Genomic DNA, 21374 nt, shown 5'->3' on the forward strand with positions numbered 1-21374 from the left:
ACTCTCAGGCTCAAACCTTCTAGAGGCACAGAGAAGCCCCAACGAGAATGGTACAGTGCAGACGCAAAACACCTGAAAACCAGAGACAGCCCAAAGCAACACAACTGCCACTGGAGCAAAGAACAGTAACAGTACAAGGAGGCATGAAAAACTCGGAGATGCCTTGGTTTGTTCGGGCGCACTCTATCGGAATTGGACCTGGTAACCTTCACAGCCCATGTCCTGCTTACAGACTCTTGGCCTCGATGATCTCTTTTTGCCTGGGTTATTTCATACAGTTTACTCAAATCTGAATTTGAAATTGCCCAGTTGGTTTACCCTCTACTTGACAAAACATGAAACACAGTGTGAGGCTTAAGTTCCACAAGTAAAATCTTTTCTAATAGAGCTAAACATACATACACAAACTCCTTTCAGGAAAAGAACTACACACACACACACACACACACACACACACACACACACACCATGGGGGGGGAGAGACTGAACAAACACCCTTCAGAAAAACTAAAGCCTATTTGCCCTAAACAATACTCCTTAGAGATCCCAAATGGTTGTAAAGATGGGATGACAACAGACTTCAAAGACACACAATCCACTTCTCTACTCAGTTCTCTCCTTCCATTTGACTTGCCTTCATCTATCAAGGCAACCTGGAAACAAAACACCCCACAGGTTGAATTCCATCCTATAAAATATACTCAAAAATCCCTTTATTTCCCACAAATATCAGATAACAGGTGGGACACATATCTCAGTGGCTCATTCAGAAGTACTCAATTACATATGTAATTAAATGTAGGATTCTACTTCATTCTCTCCATGATAACTACACAGTGCATTTCATTCTTTCAATTACATCCATCTCCAAGGAATGTGTCCACTTAAAAACTGCTTCTTAACTCCTCAGTAACTCCTGTGTACCTCAGTTGTCATTTAAAAAAAAAAACCAAACTTTTATTCAATTTGTTCTTTGACATTTCACACATTAAAGTAAATCCTCTCTCCCCTCCATCCCACCACACTTTCCTACACTCAGGGTTTTTTGAGACCCTTAAGAAAAGTAGATTCTACTTCAAGTAGACAACATAAGACTTCTAAAAGAACGGCAGAGAGCTGAGGGGTTAGATCAGCAGATAAAATGTTTGGTGTACAAATGTAAGGACCTGAGTTCAGATCTCTCAGAACCCATGCAAAAGCTAGACAGGCAGGCATTGTGGCCTTCTGCAATCCCAGGACTTAGAAGGCAGCCAGGTGACCTGTCCCCACCCCATAAGCTGGCTGGCTGTCCTAACCAGAAGTGGTGGGCTCCAGGTTTGAGAAATCCTACCTTGATAAATAGTGATTGAAAAAGACAACTACCATCAGGGTTAGGCCTCCACATACATGTTCTCTTATCCATACATGTGCGCACACACACACACACACACACACACACACACACACACACACACACACACACGCATATAAACATATGTGAACATGCATATATGAACACACATATATGAACATGCATATAAACATATGTGCATACTAACACACATGAATATGAGAAAAAGAACAAAATGATATACTTCCATCTTATTTCTTGCATAAAATATCCCTTTCAGTAAATGCTCACAGAGACAGGAGCATTCTAGCACATCTTCTCACCTTCCATCATGAATGACTCCGTGGAGGGAGAAGAGCCCATGGACTGATACAGCTCATCGGAATGAGATCTGCTTCGCCAGTTGTTGCTGTCACCCTCTGACTCCAAGGATGCCACTGACCTCCTGAAGCTGGGGGAGGAGGGGACATGAGTTAGCCCTAGAAACCACCCTGGGCCACAAAAATGAAGCAGAGCATGGAGCCTCACCTTTCCAAGGTGGTCCCTGGAACGCTTCTGGACAGCGGATGCACCAGCCCTGTAGCTTCCTTCCTTCCAGCCGGTAGTCCGATGGGCATGGAGGAGGAAGGGTGCAAGGAGAGTCCTGGCTGTGGGATGTCTCTAACTGAGGAGCCTGGAATCACAGCAGATACTGCATTGCGAGGGCAGCATTTACCAGCAAAGAAAGTCACAGACAGTCCACACAGGTACACCCTCGAGCAGTCACTTCTAAAGCATTGTGGCCCAGCCTAGAAACTGGTCTCTGATACTTCCTGGCACTTTTCAAGTGTCCCTTCCTTTCCTCACCCTTCCAACACCCATGCTGCAGGACAACTTCCACACCTCCCCTGGGAGACTGTGGATGTCTGGAGTGACCCAAAGACAAATGGAATGGGGAAGCACTGGCCAGCTTTCCCATAAACCACTGCTTGTACTCCTCAAAGCCAGCTTTAAATAGATGCAAGGTGTTATTAGCTCTGTTGGAAAAATGCATACGGTGTGTGTAAACACACATATGCACCCAGAGAGCAGCTCAATGAAAAGGAATGATGCTGGAGAAACCTCTCTTTATGGAGCAAGATTCGGGCAAAGGAAGCCCAAAGCCCAGTAAGGCTGTTTTCTCTTATATTGAAAACAAGTGGGCATGGACACACTTACATTTGGGTTGAACTATAAACAACTCTGAGTGGGTATTTCAGCCCCTTTGAATTGCAGCTATTGAATCCACACTCTGCAGCAAAAGGGAGAAATGTTTACATAGATCCCAGGATGGAACAAGGGAATGTATACATCTCTGCTTTAGTCTCATGAACTCCATATAAAGGAGTAGACGACATTTAAATTTCTAAATTCTAAGTATCTTTTTAGTCACCCATTTAGCCTCATGAAAATGAGTAGCATCTCAGAATTGATGTCAAGAGATTTTTGAGGTCAAAGCAAGGGATGGAGTGACAAGAGATCTCAAACTAACTGGCATAACACCACACCCAAAAGCATGTCACCATGACTTAGCACACTTAATTGTCCCCACCAGAGTGGTTTTGAACATGCCAGTCACACTTTGTTAAAGCACTGAAGTGATAAGTGACCAGACACTTAAAATTCCTGCCACTTATTATGCAAAGCAACTTCAGACAGAAGAAATTACAAAATCTTTCACGATAAAGCAAATGTTTTTCTAACTGAGGAAACACCAGTGTGACTGGCTCCTCGCTTGTAACACAGGGAAGTGTCAAGGGTTACTGGTTGTTTTCAAGAGAAACTATTTAAACTTCAGTAGTGTATAATTAAAACAACAACAAGAGAGTCATCAAATTTAGAAATACACAAATAAAACTTCAGCATGCTTTATAATTTCAGCATCACACTAAAGGTACTAAAAAGACCACAGCTTCAAATGCAACTAATCCAAGCTTGAGGATCTCCACAACACTAGACCATAGGGACCAGTGAGAATGGAAAGATTCCAAAGCCAAAGGCTTCTTTTCCACTAAACTTTTGTGATTTAAGGAGATTTAGCATGTATTTCTACAAAGGAGTATATACTACTATAACAAAAACATAAAATCATGTATATTCAATGCAGTGTCTCTGTTTACTCCCCAAATCATTAAATCAATAGGCTATATTCCAATAAGCAACATTAGAATTGAGACCATTGGGTAACACTATTTCCATATAGTCCCTGTGATACACAAGTCACATTCTATATAATATACAGAAACTCATAGGCTGACCTAGAAGTTTATATCCTTCTTGACTTCCTTACATAGCAAAATTTATGCTATGCACATGTTATAAAGAAGAAATAATTGGACTAATGAGAAAACAAAAGCAGGAGGTAGTTTTATAATGGAAAAGTATGGTATACATTACATTTTTTAAAGTTGTCATTTTCCCATATCACTTACTTCCAAGGATGGTTTGTGGCTTGTTCTTGTTGTATTTCTCTTGGAATTTCTAGTAAAAAAAATATTAGAAACACATAAAATAAGATCAAAGCACCACTGGGCTACAAGAATGTACACACATGGCTGCAAAGAATAGGATTCTTATCTACTTTATTTTCATTATCTTATTTATTTCAAAGAAGAATTCAAAGCAAATAAAACAGTAAATGCAACAAGAGTAGAGTGTGGTGACAATGAAATGTGCAGGGAAGAACGAGCCTCACGAATGCTCAGTGCTTGGAATCCTCAAGACAACCCACATCCACAGCTCATGCAGCAAGACCCCGGAGAAGGAGGCCCTTCTACCAACACTTTCTTGTTTCTCTTGTGTCTTTTTACCTTTCCATAGTCTTCTTGCCAGGGTTGACCACCCAAAGCTCTGCAGCATCACCTTCTACATCAACCCTCAAGTATACGGGTTAACACAGAAATCTGTGACAACCACCCCTCCACCCTGTCCACACTACAGGATCGTCCTGCTCAAACTCAAACCCATCTCACACATGACTGTGGAGTGCCATAAAGGACTGGAATTGCAACTGTCATCAACTTTGTAACCCTGTCCCAAATGTGCATCCTCACTCCGTACCTCCAGGTATGCTCTCAGACATGGTGGTGCTCCCTGGGAACGTGCTAGAAACACACAGCCCCAGGACCCATTCATATTTACAGAATCTGAAAACCCAGGAGGGGACCTAGAAGTTGAAGTTTTTATAGTTTTCTGGGGCAATTCTGGTGATGGCTGTTTGAGAATATTGTCTGCCTCACATAACACAAGCAGAACCTCTCTCTATTGGTAGATGTGAGCAGATAAATAGTCACACACTGTTAGTGTGTTGCCACAGCAATAGTAAATCCAACATCTCTAAGAGTTCTGTGTCCAGGAGCAGACAAACCAAGCAAGTAGGCAAGCTAGGCAACAGAGCACACTTATGCTGCAGTGACTGAGATGTTACCTTGGTACATGGAGGCACAGCATCTTTGCAGCCCTTGTGTATGTTTGCTTTACAGTCTGAAACAGAAGACACAAACATTTCTATTTGACTTAGTGAATCTGAAGTCAAGTTCATACCACTCTTTTATTGGAAGTTATAAAAATGACACAAAGAAGTACACATATTTGAGAACTCAAATATTTAAATGATGCATAGCTCCACACAAGCATAAGCACACATGGGAACTCTGAGTTCCTGGGAGATATTTTCATTGTCTATAACTACCTTATAAATTAGAAAGCCTGCAGCTGTGTACTGGACACCTCTGGGTCTGCCCAACAGCTCACTTCCTATTGTATGCACTATGTCCTCAGGGATTCCTGAGGCTTGACTGGCAGCAACCTTCAACTTTAGCATCAGGCAAACTGTCTGGGAAATGGTAAGAAACAAACTCACAATAATGCTGATAGAAGAAAAAGTGTACTGTCAGCTTCAACAGGAAGGAATTCCTATATAGACGGCTTAGAAGTTAACACCACACACCACTCTTACGGAGGACTGGAATTCAATTCCCAGAAGCCACATTCATGGTTCCACAACTATCTGTAACTCTAGGTCCAGAGGATCCAACACACTCTTCTAGCCTCTGCAGACAACTGAACTCACAAGTACATGCCCTCCCCACACACATATACATATGCATAATTTAAAATGAAAATGAATCTTTAAAAAGGACAGAAATTGGAAGCAAGCAAATTAGATGGAAACAGTTTGCCACTTGCTCCTATGGCCTCATGTCCCTAGAGGAAGGTAAGACAAGCTTTCTTCCCACAGGGACAGAGACCAGGTTGTCTTTGTGGACATGAGTATCCATGGGGGCTGTGGTCTGGAAGCTGTCATTTTCCTTTCCTATCCTACTTTCCACTCTGCCTCCCTCTCATCACCCACCCCTACACTGCTTTTCTCAGGAGAAGCCCATGTTCTGTCACTGAAATGTCTTTGGGAGTTGGTCCATAAAAAACCCATTTTATCCCACCAAAGCCACACTGCAGAAGACCCCGCAGCCTACTGTGAGCCAGCTGAGCCTGGAAGTGTTCCTCAGTGGTCCTAAAGAGGCATTTCAGCCAACTAGCTAAGGCAATGAGCAGAGCAGGCCACTCTGTATACTGGCTCTCCAGATGAACACTGAAATCCATTTTCTCCTCTCTTATTCCAAGTCAAGCAGAGGGAAGAAAAAGCAGAGGTTCTGCAACCCCAGTGAACAGAGCTCAGTGGGAAACTCACAGGAAGAGAGAGCCAGTGGGCCTCGGGCTGGAGACAGAGATGGAAAATGTAGATTTTTGAGTTGTGCTTGACAGGGCAGGAGAAGACATTTCCATGAAATCAAACCAGAGTGAGAACAGGATGTGGGCAGGATAACAGGATGCCAGGAGAGTGGGGCTTTGTGAGACAGACTGCCAGGCAGGTGAAGGGCAAGAACAGATTTCTGACTGAATAGAAGCAGATCCATGTGACCAATATATCAAAGGGCTGCTGTGGAATCAAACTTCAAAGATCCCAGGATGTGGAGAAAAAGGTTGTGATTATAAAATCGACAAAGGCAGATACCAGAGACATACTGATCGAAGAAAGAAGCCAGAAAAAACGAAGCCAGGGCAGTAATAGCCCAAGCTACAACAGAAAAGAATGACATAAAGCTAAACGAGTAAGCTTGAGGGTGAACTGAAAAGTCTTGCTATTTCCTAACAAAAATAATGAAATGAAACACACTATAGACACATTCTGACAATATCCATGTGATGAAAAGGTTCAGAGTACTTTGGCATATAGGTAGAAGGAAGTAGGGCTACTAACAAAGGACTCAGGTCACACAGACCCCAGATTCTCCCACGGTAGCAGTAAATACACAACTCTACTGGACCTTGTAGATGGACTTTGGGCTAAGGTTTTATTAAACCATGTAAATTATATTTTGAGTATGAAATAAGCAAAGTGCATAGGTTTCAGTAAACTACCCCATCCCATCCTAGCCTGTGAGAAGAATCAGAAGTAGAGACTAAAGAACAGATTGACAAAAGGTTTTTTCATTTTTAAAGATTTATTTTTATTTTTCATTACATCTATGTGTCTGTACAAGGGATGCTCAATTGAGCAAAGGTGCTCACAGAGGCCAGGGGCATCAGATCCCCCTGGAGCTGGTTACAGGTGGTTAAAAGCTGCCTAGCATGGGTTCTGGAAACCAAACGCAGGTCCTTTTCAAGAGCAGCATTCAGTCTTAGCCACTGATGCATCTCTCTGGACTAAAAGTAAGCAGTAACCTAGGCTAACAAAAGAAAGCTGGGCTTGGTGGTATACATTTGTAATCTCAGTACTTGGGAGATGAAGGCAAGAAGATATAGTAAGTTTGAGGACAGCTGGGGCTACAAGAGACCCTAGCTCAACAAAACAAAAGAAGAAAGGAAGAAAGAACAGAAAGAAGAAAGGAAGTGAAGGAGGGAAGGGGGCTTTTAAAGCTATTGTAAGTATACACAGAGAACTAAACGAAAACATTGAATTGCTCTTGGAGCAGCAAAGTCATTCCTGAAATGCTCAGCCTACAATCTGAAACAGAATGTGATAATGTAACAATTGGGCATACTAACAGGGAGGCGGGGAGAGGCTCACGGAAGGAAGGTAAAAACTGTATTAAATTATGAGCCTTATGCAGCCATAACACTGTCATTAGTAGATATTAAAAGCCCTTATCTTGCCAAATTTCAGGAAACGATAAAAGCAAACAACACATGGTCTAAAGCACTGAGCCAGACAGCAAGTAAAACAGCCAGAAACTATAAAAAATAGTTGGCAGCAGTAAAATTAAATGTAAATAAGAAAAACCCTTTGTTATAAAAACAAGATCTTCCGTTGCATTACAGATTCTCTTTGTCTAAATTAAAGACAAACACCCCAAAATGGAAACCACAGAAACAGTTAAGGGACACACAAAGAAAGTAAAAACAAGAGGGACAAAATTTTAAGACAATCAGGACTCTGCACAAAAGGCAGGAGAGGACATCCAAGTGCAACAATATTAATTAAGGTTCATCTGCCATGAATGCTTGTGCGAGGGTCTGTGCACCAGATAATGATGTATCAAAATACAAGTAATTAAGCCCAGACATACATGAGAATATTACAGAACTGCAATGTTTATGAACTCTTAGCATCTCAGGAGGTATCAGAGAAAATGGTGGTAAAATTTTGAGTACTTCTACAATGTACTGTTTCACACCGTATTTACACGTAAGAATAGAGCTGTTAACCCTCACACATAGAAGGTGACTATCCACCCAACACAGTGGAGACTATCACAGTCTAATGTCAAAATGTAATATTAATCCAAGTTCAAGTGGCCAACACTCCCTTCCCAGTAAAAACCTTGTAAGTTCCCAAACTAATTAAAAACTCCCTGTGGTATAAAGAGAAACAACGAGTGTATACTTTACTCACATGCTGGTTGTAGAATTTAATCTAAGGGAGTCATCAGTAATGTTGACAGAGGTGTGTGAAAACAAAAGTGATTTATGTTGTGAAAATATCATGTACAATGAGAAATGACTAAATACTCTTGATATCATCACCAAATGAAATCCCAGCATTAAAAACTGATGTAATCTAGTTAGGGTTAGAAGTGACTATAAGTAATTATGGCTGAGAGAGGGAAAAGTAGACTTCCCTAGGGATGAGCCCTCTAAGTGGCTATTCAATGCCAAGTGCTCAGCCCTCGAAACAAGAGCATCAGCAAATGGACTCGGATTGTATCCGTATGGTCGTATGTATGCAGACATGTAAAAATAGTGATTAAAGAAAACAACAGAAATAATACAGGAGAGTAGAGGAGGTCTTGGAAGTAGAGGAAGAGGAACAGTGAAGGGGGCAGCAGGATATGACAGTAGGGAATTGAAGATGATGCAGGTATATTACATATATGTATGAAATGCAATAATAAAACTCAGTTTGTACAATATTAAATGATCACGGCATGATATATCAATAGCAAAGTTTTTCAGGTGGAAAATTTTGAGATAATTTGTTCCTATTCAGGCTGTATATATTCTTGAGTCTTCATACACTTATTTTTTAAAGCAATGCTGGGTTTGATAGCTGAGCATGTCTGTAGTACTTTCAGCAATTTCTGGCTTCCACCACAATGCCATCAACATGCACTTAACGGACTCAACAGGCCTTGCAGCTTACCTTAGCAGTCATTAATTAAGTGTAAGTGTTCAGGGTCAGCTTTGTGATGGCACCTGTGGGGGCTATGAAAAATTACTATACTCCCATTTCCCCTCCCAGAACTAATGGTGAAAGAAACATGGAAAATATGCCACAATGTAGATGGTGGTAAATTATAGGGCCCGGGATTCAAGGATGAGGGAAATGACAAACTAGGCACAGGGAGGTCAGGCCTGAGGGGTGCTATCCAACAATCTACAGGAGGAAGAGCCTCAAAAACAGAAGGTGCTAAGATAAGAGGATGCTGGCTTGTGGAAGAAGAGCAAAGATGATGGAGTGGCCAGAATACAGGGAGCAAAGGAGAGAAGGGAAATGGACCAGATTTTCTAGGGCTGTGCAGCCACTGTGAGACACTAGGAATCCCTCTCCCCTGGAAGATGCCCTGAGAATAGCCTTATCTTGTGTTCTCCTTAGTTCTTCATCAATTTGACTCAAGCTAAAGTCATCTGGTGAAGAGGGAACCTCAATTGAGAAAATACCTCCATCAGATTGGCTTATAGGAATTTTTAAAATTAATGATTGATGTGGTAGAGCCCAGCCCATTATCGGCATTGCTACACCTGGATAGATGGTCCTCGGTTTTATAAAAATCAAGTCGAGTGAGCCACAGAGAGCAAGCCAATAAGCAGTATTGTCCTATGGCTGCTACTTCAGTTCCTGCCCTGTTTGAGCTCCTATCTTGGCTTTCCTCAATGATGCACTGTGATTAGGGGTGTGAGGTAAGTAACCCTTTCCTTCTCTAGGTGCTTTTGGTCATGGTGTATTGATGGCTAGGCTGGTCCAGGACATTCCCTGAGGCCCTGATGCATGGAGAAGGAACTTAGTTCCTGTCTAAAGCATGTTACATGCTTTTCGAGGCTAGTAATGGGAGAGCTACAGTTTTCTGGATGCTGAGAACTCAACTACCTCCGCCCCCCACCAAAGGTTAATGGTCCCAAGGCTTTGCACACTCCATCTTTGATGCACATTTTTCCCTTTGTACAACATTGCTTGATTAGCCTCCTGCCAATTTCTTCCCATTGTATGATGGCTTTCTGCTGACTCTGTCCCATTTCCCCCTGCAAACTGTATGTAAAGATGCTGTACTTCTTACTAAACTTGCTTGGCATAACATATAACTTATGTAAGACCTCCTGATTCCAAACCTTTCCTATCTTCTTTATTTTCTGATCCCTTGGTCCTTCCTGTCAGAAACCTGTCATTAAAGAACAACCTGCTGGTCCCGGTCAATGGTGTTTATCACAGCAACAGAAAACAACTAATGCAGGTGGCAAAAGTATAAAGGGACCTATTGAAACGGTGGCTTTAGAGCAGTGCTGGGGTTACTGACAAGTGGGTGGGTTTGAAATACACACTGAAAATAGAGCCAACAGAATTGCTAAAGGACTGGATGTAGCATGTAAAAGAAAAGGAGTCATAAATGAATCTTCTAAAATCTTGTCATGAGTAACTGTCTGGAGTGGAGGAAGGATCGGCTTGCCAGCAAGTACTGAGATGGAAGCAAGAGGCAGTGTTAAGCAATGTAACATTCAAAAAGCTGGGAGACACCAGTGGAGATATCCAGCAGACAGTGAGGTTGACAACCTGGACTTAAAATTGTAGACGAAAAGTACTGAACAACCAGTATTGACCACTGTAAGGCAAACAGCTCAATGATATGTGAGGCCCTCAAGAGAAGGTTTGTGTAAACATGCTTAGCAATGGCTTTACCCTTGGGGAGCTCACGGGATGGTGAGAAAACCCATTACACACCAGACTCAAGGACTTACTGGCACACTGGAGTGACTCTTTCCCCAGGAGTGTTTTATCACAACCCGAACACTGCAGAACCCCGGAAAATGTTCCTGGGACAAACTGGTGTCGATTCAGTTTTTCTTTGTCTTTAGCATCCTTGTTTTTCATCTTCAGAAGCAGCGGTCACAATAGAAAAGTGGGAGGAAATGCAAAGAGGAAACAGCTGTCAGTAGGTATTCTTACAGAACTCATGCATCTACGTGGACTGACCCTGTATGGATTGCCTTAATATTCCCAATGACCTGGAAAGAATCCATAAGAAAGGTGCACACACAGTCAAAGGCAGGTGATCTAAAGGCCACACATGGGGAAACTATGCGGAGCACTGAGGAGCCACCTACGCTTTGTAGCAGGTAGGCACACACCCCGATTTACCTTAGATTTGTTCCGAGGGCTGGTCATCCTGTTCATGAGGAAGCTGAATGTCCGGCTCACTTTGTACTTTTCAGACTCAGATTTTGCAGGAATGATGTATTCGTCCCATTCTTCTTCTTGAATTCTACAAAGAAAGAACTCTGTGACCAGGCTTTAGAGGCCTAAAGGGGGGCAACGGACAGCATGAAACATGTTTGTACATATGTCTGTATGGATATGGCTAGACTTTGTTTTTAGGTTTAAATGTTTGCAAAGAGAAAAACCACAACTTCGTAATTAAAAATACATCTTATAAAGGGATGAACGAGTGACTAGATTTGATAAAGCAACTGTATAGCAATGCTAACAACTGCAGAATCTAATAGAATGAGTAGTTGTCATACACTTGTTTCAACTTTCCTATATTCGTGAAAACTATACTGAAATACTTGGGAAATATATTTTGATAATCTTACCCTGACAAAACTCATCCACCTATTTAATATGCCAACAGAAATTTCCTGAGACACAGAGAAGCCAAGCAACTGACAGTATGGAAGTAGATTTTATTATGTTGGGAACATAGGGGTGGTTTTCCGTAGACAGACATTTCCCTGATTGGTACCAGTTGAGAAACAGATTGTGCATCTGTAGGTTCAGCTTATCTCATTCATCCAGGTTTGCACCTTGAGACTAAGTTGTAGAGGAGTGGAGGCTACACAGACTGCAACCTGGAAGCAACTCCATCATGATCATTTTACTTTCTCATGATTCATATAGCCATTCCTAGAATGAACAGACTGAACTATCTCAAGTAAAAGAAAATTAATCCCTGGTTCCTCAACTCTACTTCTACTCTCCATGTCACAGAAGACTTTATCAAGAAACTGTTAGTTTTTATCAAAAATCTGTAAGGTGATTGAACTATACCATGTTCTTCAGAATGCTATAAAACTATGGTATTCAATCCATAGGCTTGGAGTAGAGGAGACTTAAATCTAAGTGTTAACAAACCGACATTGAATATTATGGAGGTAGAGCTACCACCCAACCTGATAGAAGAGTGGATAGCAAACACATAAGCCACAGCTGGGTAATGAGAATGGGGGGGGGGGTGCTTCCTCTATGCACATGCAGGAGATTGGGCCACTCTGTGTTTTAACTAAATCTGACTTGCTGTATTCCTCTAGCAATTAGCTGTTTTGGACAAGAACTAGCTGAGGTTAACTAACTTCTGAATTTATATAACTCTGACGAAGTTCTTTTCCATATCCCAAAACAAAAATGTTCAATTTCTGATATCAGGTTGATGACCAATGGGATTTCCTACCATAATGTCCTACAAACCCTGTTCTTCAGAAACCCCTTTGACATCTTTTCAATAGGTAGACATATATTTCAAATGTGTTAAGAACATGGATCTTCAAATCTTAACCTTAATCAATTTTATTGATAACCTATTATCTTCAGTGAACTGGATTCAAAGTATTAAAGTAAGTTCCCACTATGCAAATTGAGTGGTAGCACTTCCTTGCTTTAAGGATAATTAATTTAATTAGATGTAATTAATTTAAAATGGACAGTAGTTGGTATAATGACGATCTGTACTGTATAATCATCAGTGAACCAGGAAAATGGCTTGTTTATTGCAATGAGCCTACAAGGTCTGGGGTAAGTCCCCTTTTATCTTAGATATGTTCTTTTCCCCCACAAACTGACTAGTCTAAGTAAGAGAATACCAAAGAAAGACTTTCCTTGAGTAATTACCTACATGATGGCTAAGGCAAACATCAGGTGTGGCTGGGGAACTTCTTGGCGTATCCAACAAGACACCGGGGATAGAGTCAAGGAGAAGGAAGATCTACCCTACTGGACCCAGCTGTGTCCTCTAAGTGCATGAGTGAGAGGGGTGAGACCAAGAGAGAAATAAACAGTAATGACAAAAAGTAAGAAAGGCTCTTCCCTCACACATGCCTTGCAGGTGACATTACTGTATGAGCTGTGACTTGACCAAGTGTTACCCTGTCTCCTCTCATCTTCCAACCTCCTAACAGAAAATATTTTTACTTAAAGGATGGCTTAATAATCAGCCTACTATTACTACAACTGTTAGAAAGACAGGATCCCGAAGACAGTGAATCAACAACCAAGATGATTGTCAAATTCCAGTGTTTGGAACAGACTTCTTAAATACAAACAGCCGGAGGCACATGCGATCACCCAGTAATTGTCAGTTACTACCGCCTCAGCTTTCACCATCATCATCACTCCATTCTTCAATGGCATTCTTAGTTTTCCTCTGTTTGTGTATCTGGAAGTTCCTATTCTTGTCTAAAACAATGTAAAAAAAACAAAGCTGGCACTTTCTTACTGCTACTTTCATTGGGAGGTTTAAAACAAAACACTCATCTTCATCTAGATGTTAAAAAAAATTCCAGAGTGCTAGGATTCATGCCACCAAAGTTAAAGATACTTCACTGTTTCCCAGAGAATCCTTAAAGTCAACCACTTATGCCATTTCTTTCACTTGTTCTGCAATAGGCCCAGGGCTAATAATGCCAACTAGGTGTTCAAGGCCAATAGAACTCGGCCATCTCACTTGCAGCCTGGTCTCTTCCCAGGCTTGGCGATGGTACCAGCTTTACTTTCTAGGATAAAGAGCAGCTTGGGCTTCAAGCCTCAGATCTACACAGTAAGCAGAAGCCCAGCAGTGCTAAAGGCAGCGCCTGCATCAAGCCTAACACTGCTAAGCAGAAATCCACAGAGGTGTGTTTATGGGATTTCCCCAACAACCATCTGGGCAACTGTTGCTGCAGAGAGTCTTCTAGTAGTAGAGCAGATTTAGAGAAATCCTGCAACCTGTGAAGCTGGTGGTCCTCACAGCCCCTTGAGATGTTCATATTTGAAAATGCCCTAAAACAGAACCCCCTGTCCCCAGTCCTGCTGCCCATAACCCTGAGGATGGAAAACAGACATCTGGCCAACTACACTGACTCCAGAGAGGGAACAATGGGTCTTGGGTAGCTTGTTACACAGAAATCTCTCACCAACTATTGGACACATAGGAAAAGTGATGTATAGACATTTCCAAAGAAAGATCAGTGGGAACCCTCAACTTACCTTTTTTCTCCTGGTGGCTCCGGAAAACTATATGATCTCTGTTCTGTAAGGCACACACAAATAAATAGATAAATAAATAAGCAAATAAACAAGAAAGCTAAGACAAACAGCAGTCACTTGTTAGTATGAGATGCACATGTTCACCAAACTTATCATTTTATACATTATCAGTTAGAAAAAGACAGAGAAATGATCTTCTGCAGGTTTTATTGCTTTCCCTGGCTTGAAGGGGAAGAGGTCAATTTAGTAACTTCAGGGAGTGTGTTAGCATCAGCACATGGAAGCCCATAGTTTGTAAATGGTACAGAAAATTGGCAAACTGGGATACTTCTCACTGAAGCATCTTTACTTGTAACACAAATCGCTAACACAGGGAATCAATAAACTGCTGCTTTTCAGCAAATAACACTGAGGATGGATGTCTTGAAAGCCAGCACGGGGAAGGGTCTATCCTAACATGGCTACAATGTCACATCCTCAAGCAGCCCAATCAGAGACACACTCTGTGGCTGAGGGGAAAGAAGAGGCACCCTTCCCATCGGCCTGGTGGGGCAGAGGGCGGGTTTCTGCAAACACAGTGCTATCTTTTTTACAGAGTCGGGATACTTACTGTGAGTATGAAAGGGGGCACTGAGTTAGATGGGAGAAATGGGAGGGAGTGGGCACTGAGGAGCACACCAACCACAGAGCAGGGCAATCCTTCACCCATACAAGGCAGAGTTGGGGAAGAGGTGGAAATAGGAATACAGGAGGACGAGCCACTTACATATACCATGTAAATAAATAGCCCCCACTCCAAGTTCTTGTATGTAATAGAAAAATCTACTTTGAGAAAAATCAAAGACTTTTATGTCATTATAAATGTTTTTCAAATTAACTCATAGCTTTTATTGATAAATAGGGCGATGTTCCAAGAAAATACGAGAGCCAAGCCTATCAACTTTTAAAGTTCATTATAAAGCAACTGGTCACAATCTAATTAGATTCCATCCATCGGTTTATAGTGACCTTTTAAAGTATGACATCACTCTACAAATTCTTAACATAGACTATATTTTAACTTCACAGTGAGGTTGTAGTTATTATTACAATCTTGACAAGATTCTTTTGCTGAAGGAAACTATAAAGCTTTATTTTAGGTATGGAAACAAACACTGAAGTTACTGCCATTAAACACTTGACTCAAAATAAAAAAAGCAGACATGAGAAATAATAGCAAGTAGCCATTCAGAATTGGCAAGGAAGACAGAATATGTCAAATAAGATCTAGAAAAGAGGGGCCAGAAAGAGGGCTCTGTGGTTAAAGCTCTTGCTGCTCTAGCAGAGGACATGAATCTATTTCCCAGCATTCATATGGGGTGTTCACCACTGTCTGGGTACCTGTACATATGCAGCACACAATACACTCAGGCACATACCTATACATACAAAATGAATTAAATAGAAATAAAATATTTAAAAAAGAACTAAGAGGGGTGTTGGTAGCATATGTCTTTAATCCCAGCACTTGGGAGGCAGAGGCAGGTGGATCCCTGAGTTCCAGGTCAGCCTGGTCTACAGAGCGAGTTCCAGGACAGGCTCCAAAGCCACAGAGAAACACTTTCTCAGAAAAAAAAAAAGGATCAAGAGGAACAGATAGCTCAGTGGTTAAGAACACTGGCTGCTCTTTCAGAGGACCTGGGCTCAATTCCCAACGCCCACAGGGTGACTCACAAACACCTCTAATTCTAGGTCCAGGGGATCTGATACCCTCTCTTGCCTCCCTGGGCACCAGACATGCACATGGTGCACATACATGCATGCAAGCAAAACACATGCATACATTAACAAATTAATAAAAAAGTTTTTAAAAGAATAGTACAAATGCATCCGAAGTTTGGGTATCTGTATTATGCCTCAAACAAGGAAGCATACCCCTGGGCAAATGGAGACTTGGTCTCTGTTCAAACAGAGAAAAATTTAGTACTATGCAAAATTCATCATGGAGAAGTAACAACAAAACTAACATCAATTTACTTTTGATTCAATCCAGCAAACTAAACAATAGACATGTGAATATTTCCTTGAAACATACAAGCTTTTCACACTTGTGTTTTGGTTACATAAACACAGTCAGAATTATTTCTTCTCCATTAGAAGGCAAATTATCCTTTGTAGCCCTATGGGTGTGACTGGACCTTAAACAGTACAATGCTGGCAACTGTACAGTTTCTGTCCACTGGAATCCTCAATTCTCTCTCTCTCTCTCTCTCTCTCTCTCTCTCTCTCTCTCTCTCTCTCTCTCTCTCCTCTCTCTCTCTCTCTCTCTCTCTCTCTCTCTCTCTCTCTGTCCCCCCCGTGTGTGTTGTGTGTGTGTGTGTGTGTGTGTGTGTGTGTGTGTGTGTGTGTGGTATTGTATCAAGCTAAATCACATGGTTCTAGTTCTTACCTTCTGGGTGCTTTCAAACGTCATTCAAATATCCCTGTTTTTAAGCACACCGCTTAGAGGCAAGTCTTTATTTATAGACAAGAAGGGCAGCAGAGGAATTGATGCCATCTTTTTATTCCTTCTAATTCAAATGCGGAGATTTAGGTTTCAATTAAAATTTATAACTTAAGGTACTTTTTCCTTAACAGTCAATCAATTTCCTCTCCATCATCAGGTCACTGATTTCAAACCTTGCAGGTTGAGAAACCGAAGTTCTAATGGTGAGACACCCATACTAGGCACTGAATGGAAGATTCAAGTATTTTTTCCAAATAATGATAGTGTGAAACTAAGTCACTAGCTAGGACTATTAATGAAAAGGTGTCAAGGTACCATTAAAGGGACCTGAACCCAAGGTTGACAGGGGACTTGGAGGGCCAAAAAAAAAAAAAAAAGACCTATGAAATGAAGGGGGACCTGCAGAGCAAACGCCTAACTTCTAGCAGCTGTTACTGATTTTTCTTTTCTTTGAGGACTTAGAAACATGAATGACCAGTCTTCCTTCTCTGCTAATAATGCAATAATGCATCCCAGAAGAAAGGGGACAGACACAGAGCAGCACTGACTGTGTGGCTCATCAGTCTCGTCTATCTTGTTCATGCAGCAGATCTTGCCTGGATAGTTAGCACGCGTTGGCACTTGGGAATGGCATTGCCAAGCTCGAAGGCTAGATTCTCAGTATTGAACAAGTATTGTGATGTCAGAAAACGCAAAATGGGAGTAAAACCAGAACAAAGTAAGAAAAAGAAGAAAGGGAAAGAGGAAGACTGAAACACTGAGGCCCATGGCTTGCTTTTAGATGGCTCAAGGAGAAAATAGAGAATTATCTGATATATTGAAGTTTATTTTTTTATTAAACTATTATGCATTTCTCACTAAGACGAACACTCCCAAATTGGCCTTTAAATATGACCATTATACAATAATGTGTTCACAGGAAGTGTAATTACCTTTTAAAGCAAAGTTTAAAATGAGGGCAGTGAGTGAGAGCAGCTCCCAGGAGAACTCTACATTGCTCATACTGTTTTCTGTTTTCAGAGCAGAATTCACGTTTGAAAATTAGACACTCTCTTCTAATGTGCATTGTTCCTTGCAGCAATGCTACATTTTAATAAAAGTTTATCATATAAAAGTTGTATGCCTGCTTCTTTACATTGCTACTCTTCTTCCAGATGCTGAGGTATAGTTACTGGTATTGTGAACGCACTATTATTTCAACTCTCCCAAGTCCTGGGCTAAATAAGGAAGACAGAAACTTCATTCTGCTCTGCTGGTCTGCCTCGGAGGAGCTGCCTGCCTCTCAGCACTATACATGTAGGACAAAAGTAATTCTCGGAATTTACTTAAGTAAAATCCTCTAAGGTCCTCACAGTAATAAACTCGGAGTCCATTCTTGTTCGTACTATCCTTGAGAGCAATGTTTTACTAAAATAAACAACAGAGAAGTGGGCACTAATGTATAATTTTCTCAAAATTAAACCTACAGTGGCTGAAGTCCAACAGGGAAAGAATTTTACTATGCTTAGAAATATTGGTTGTGGAAGCAGAACTGAAACTCGCCTGCAGTTCCTGTGCAGTTCCTTCGACTAACTAACTGGACGTCTGCCCTGGAATTGAATGAGTTCAAAGTCAGAGGGCAGACAGTGCTTACCTTCACTGGAACTGCACACTGTGAAGTCACGCACTAGCCGGGATTTTCCGGAAGAGATTTTGGGTGACGAGCAGGAATACGAACGTGAGCGAATCCCAGAAAGCAGGGACTCCTAAGAAAGACCACAGCGTCGCATAATCACCATCACTGAACAAAACCCCGACCCAGGCATTACATCCATGCAGTTATTTATTTGTCCTGGAAATTGAACCCAGGACCTTGTGCATGCTGGGAAGGCACTCAGCCCACGCTCTACTGTTCAATTTGAGACATGGTCACACTAAGTTGCCCAGACTGGCACTGGGCTTGGGTTAGTCTGTCTAGGTCTCCTGTGTAACTGGGTGAATGACCTGCACCACCAGGTCTGGCAACATTTATTATAGGATCTTCTTAATTATTTGTTCTGTTTGCATCCCAAAGCTTTTCTAGTGTTCTCTTTTTCATCTATTGCTTTGATAAACTTTGTGGAATAGTTCTCATACATATAAAAGTATCTTTTTATCATTTCAACAACTTGGTTTAAAATGAGAAAATTATGCCACATGAATTTTTCGCTAAATGTTCAACTGTGGCTTTAAATTGTTCTTACATGGGTTATTACTTTTTTTGTTAGTTTATTCTTCAGCATTCAAACAGAATTATATACTAACTGAGATCTCTTTCCTTAAACAATTTTAGAAGGTAGAGAAATATCTACATCCAATTATAAGAGATTTTAAGCTTTCAAATGGCTGTTTAAATCTACAGTGTTAGCTGTAGCCTCTAGAGAAAGTCCATGTGAGTCACTGTTTAATAGACTTACCATCTGTATTTCCCAGAGTGATACTATCAATGATTTATATGACTTTAATATCATTCCCAGTTATGTGTTATAACTATTATTGTATTTGCAACATACATAAAAATGAAAGATGGCCATATAATTAAAACATGGTTTTCTTACACATTCAAGAAATTTTAGATGAATATGTAATAGAAATTCATTGAAGCCATTTATGGTAACTAACTCCTATCCCACAGAGGCCTTAACATTGATCCTGCCCATGTATTTTTTGAGGTATCAATTAAGGTGAGAGTTAAAAGTGATGCAGAATTCTTTATTAAAATTAAACCATCACAAACTGTCCTACATGAGATCCGGTCTTACCTATTCTTCCTAAGTGAAAACACCTGGCTCCTTGGCTGTCTTTGGTTAAAGAGCTCAGGGCAGGACTGAGTACAGAAGTCCCACCCGGCTTCACAGGGCATTGGCTTAGTTGCTTCATCTAGAAGCTGCCTTATCTATTTGTTAAGCTGTCCTCTAACCTGAGCAGGAAATGGGCCACAAGGAGCCTGCCAGATGCCATCCTCTTCGCCTAAGTCATGCACGGTAACCATTGTTCATGACAATGGAACTCTGAAAACTGTCTGAAACCTTTTCGCTAAGTTATACTGGGTAATTACAGAGGCAAGACAAGCTTTGCTTCACAGCACAAAATCTGCTTTGAAATCAATGTGGAATTGTTTCCAAAGAGCTGTATTGCATTCCAAGGAATGATAAGGTTTTCACATTCCATTCAAAACCCAAAGCTAGTTAGTATTAGCATTCACAACCATATACAGGTTTTCTTGAATAGTATTCATCCACACTTCTATTCTTATTACCCAGAAATATCATGTGATGCTCAGCTTCAAAAATAAGTATAGATTTCCCAGGTTACAGAAGGAAAAGGATTGAGTATGGGGGATAGAAGACCTTAATTTGAGTAATGACATGTGACCAACCTAGAGCCACTTACACAAAACTCTAATCTTTTCAAAACAAAATAAAAGTGCTACTTAAGTCTTAGATAGGCTAAGAAAAATCCCTGTACTTTACACACACATAAAACCATTTTGTATATTACAGGGTATGCTGCAAAAGTAAGGTATTATCTTACTAGCCACATGTTCTTGGTCAAACCTTGGCATTTCACACATTGTTTTACAGTAGTGAATACAGTCTAAGAAGAAAATGAGTGGATTATAACAAAACTTAAATAGAAAGTATGTATATATGTTCAAACAGAATAGTTTGCTTTGAGAAACTGAACTATTTATTTACTTTTAATAAATTTATTTATTTCTCTGTTTTACTTCCCGGCCAGTTTCCCCTCCCTCCTCTCTTTACAGCATGTCTGTTCCACCCCAACTCTATTCCTATCCCCCAGTCCATTCCTCCACTGTTTCTGTTTAGGAAAGAGCAGGTCTCTCATGAATATCAACAAAACACGGCATATCAAGTTTCAGGAAGAATAAGCACCTCCCCATGTATTGAGGCTGGGCAAGGTGACCCAGTATGAGGAATAGGGCCCCAAAAGCCAGTAAAAGTGTCAGAGACAGCTCTTGTTCCCACTGTCAGGAATCCCACAGAAGACCAAACTACACAACTGTAACGTATATGCAGAGTGCCTAGATCAGTCCCGTGCAAACTTCATGACTCTGTAAGCCCTATGAGGCCATGAAGTTCATGAAATTATCAAGAAGTCTAAAACTTCAAGATGGCAAAGTGACATTGCAGAGTATCTCATGAAGCCAGGAATACCCAGTAAACATCACTTCTGACCTACTGACATCATCCACCTCCTCGAGGGGACCAGGATAAAGATTGTGTGTGCAAAACAAGCTTGATCACTTAAATCCAGTATCACCAGTTTTCCTCCTTCTGTGTCAGGAAGGAGAGCAGGAAAATATGGAATGGAAACATTTCCCAAGTATGTAAAAATGGCATGTACTTCTTGTAAGTTAATCACATTAACCAACTACTGGAAGACTTTAAAAATCAAAATGGAGTCATGGAGATTAAAAGGCAGCTATCACGGGAGTCCCTCCTGACACATACACAAGTATTTCTTCTGCAGGAAGAAAACAGACTCTGTCCTGGGGATAGAGATGGGGGCAGTCAGAACACATTCTGTGCATTTACAACGAGCAGAGCAAA

General features: G+C 41.0%; 1 protein-coding gene across 5 annotated transcripts in view; it reads right to left on the minus strand.

Annotated features, from left to right (window-relative positions):
• Arhgef28 (Rho guanine nucleotide exchange factor 28) overlaps positions 1-21374 on the minus strand; it is a 312963-nt gene that overhangs the window by 71756 nt on the left and 219833 nt on the right. For all 5 annotated transcript variants that reach the window (XM_027401663.2, XM_027401659.2, XM_027401660.2 and 2 more), the window contains 8 exons: positions 18416-18527; positions 14298-14340; positions 11199-11322; positions 10799-10931; positions 4776-4831; positions 3781-3829; positions 1859-2003; positions 1654-1781 (listed from right to left, as the gene is read on the minus strand). In XM_027401663.2, coding sequence (XP_027257464.1) covers positions 1654-1781; positions 1859-2003; positions 3781-3829; positions 4776-4831; positions 10799-10931; positions 11199-11322; positions 14298-14340; positions 18416-18527 — 790 coding nt within the window. The remainder of the gene's footprint in view (positions 1-1653; positions 1782-1858; positions 2004-3780; positions 3830-4775; positions 4832-10798; positions 10932-11198; positions 11323-14297; positions 14341-18415; positions 18528-21374) is intronic.

Source organism: Cricetulus griseus, chromosome 2 (genome assembly GCF_003668045.3).
Source record: "Cricetulus griseus strain 17A/GY chromosome 2, alternate assembly CriGri-PICRH-1.0, whole genome shotgun sequence".
In the NCBI taxonomy this organism is placed as follows: Eukaryota; Metazoa; Chordata; class Mammalia; order Rodentia; family Cricetidae; genus Cricetulus; species Cricetulus griseus.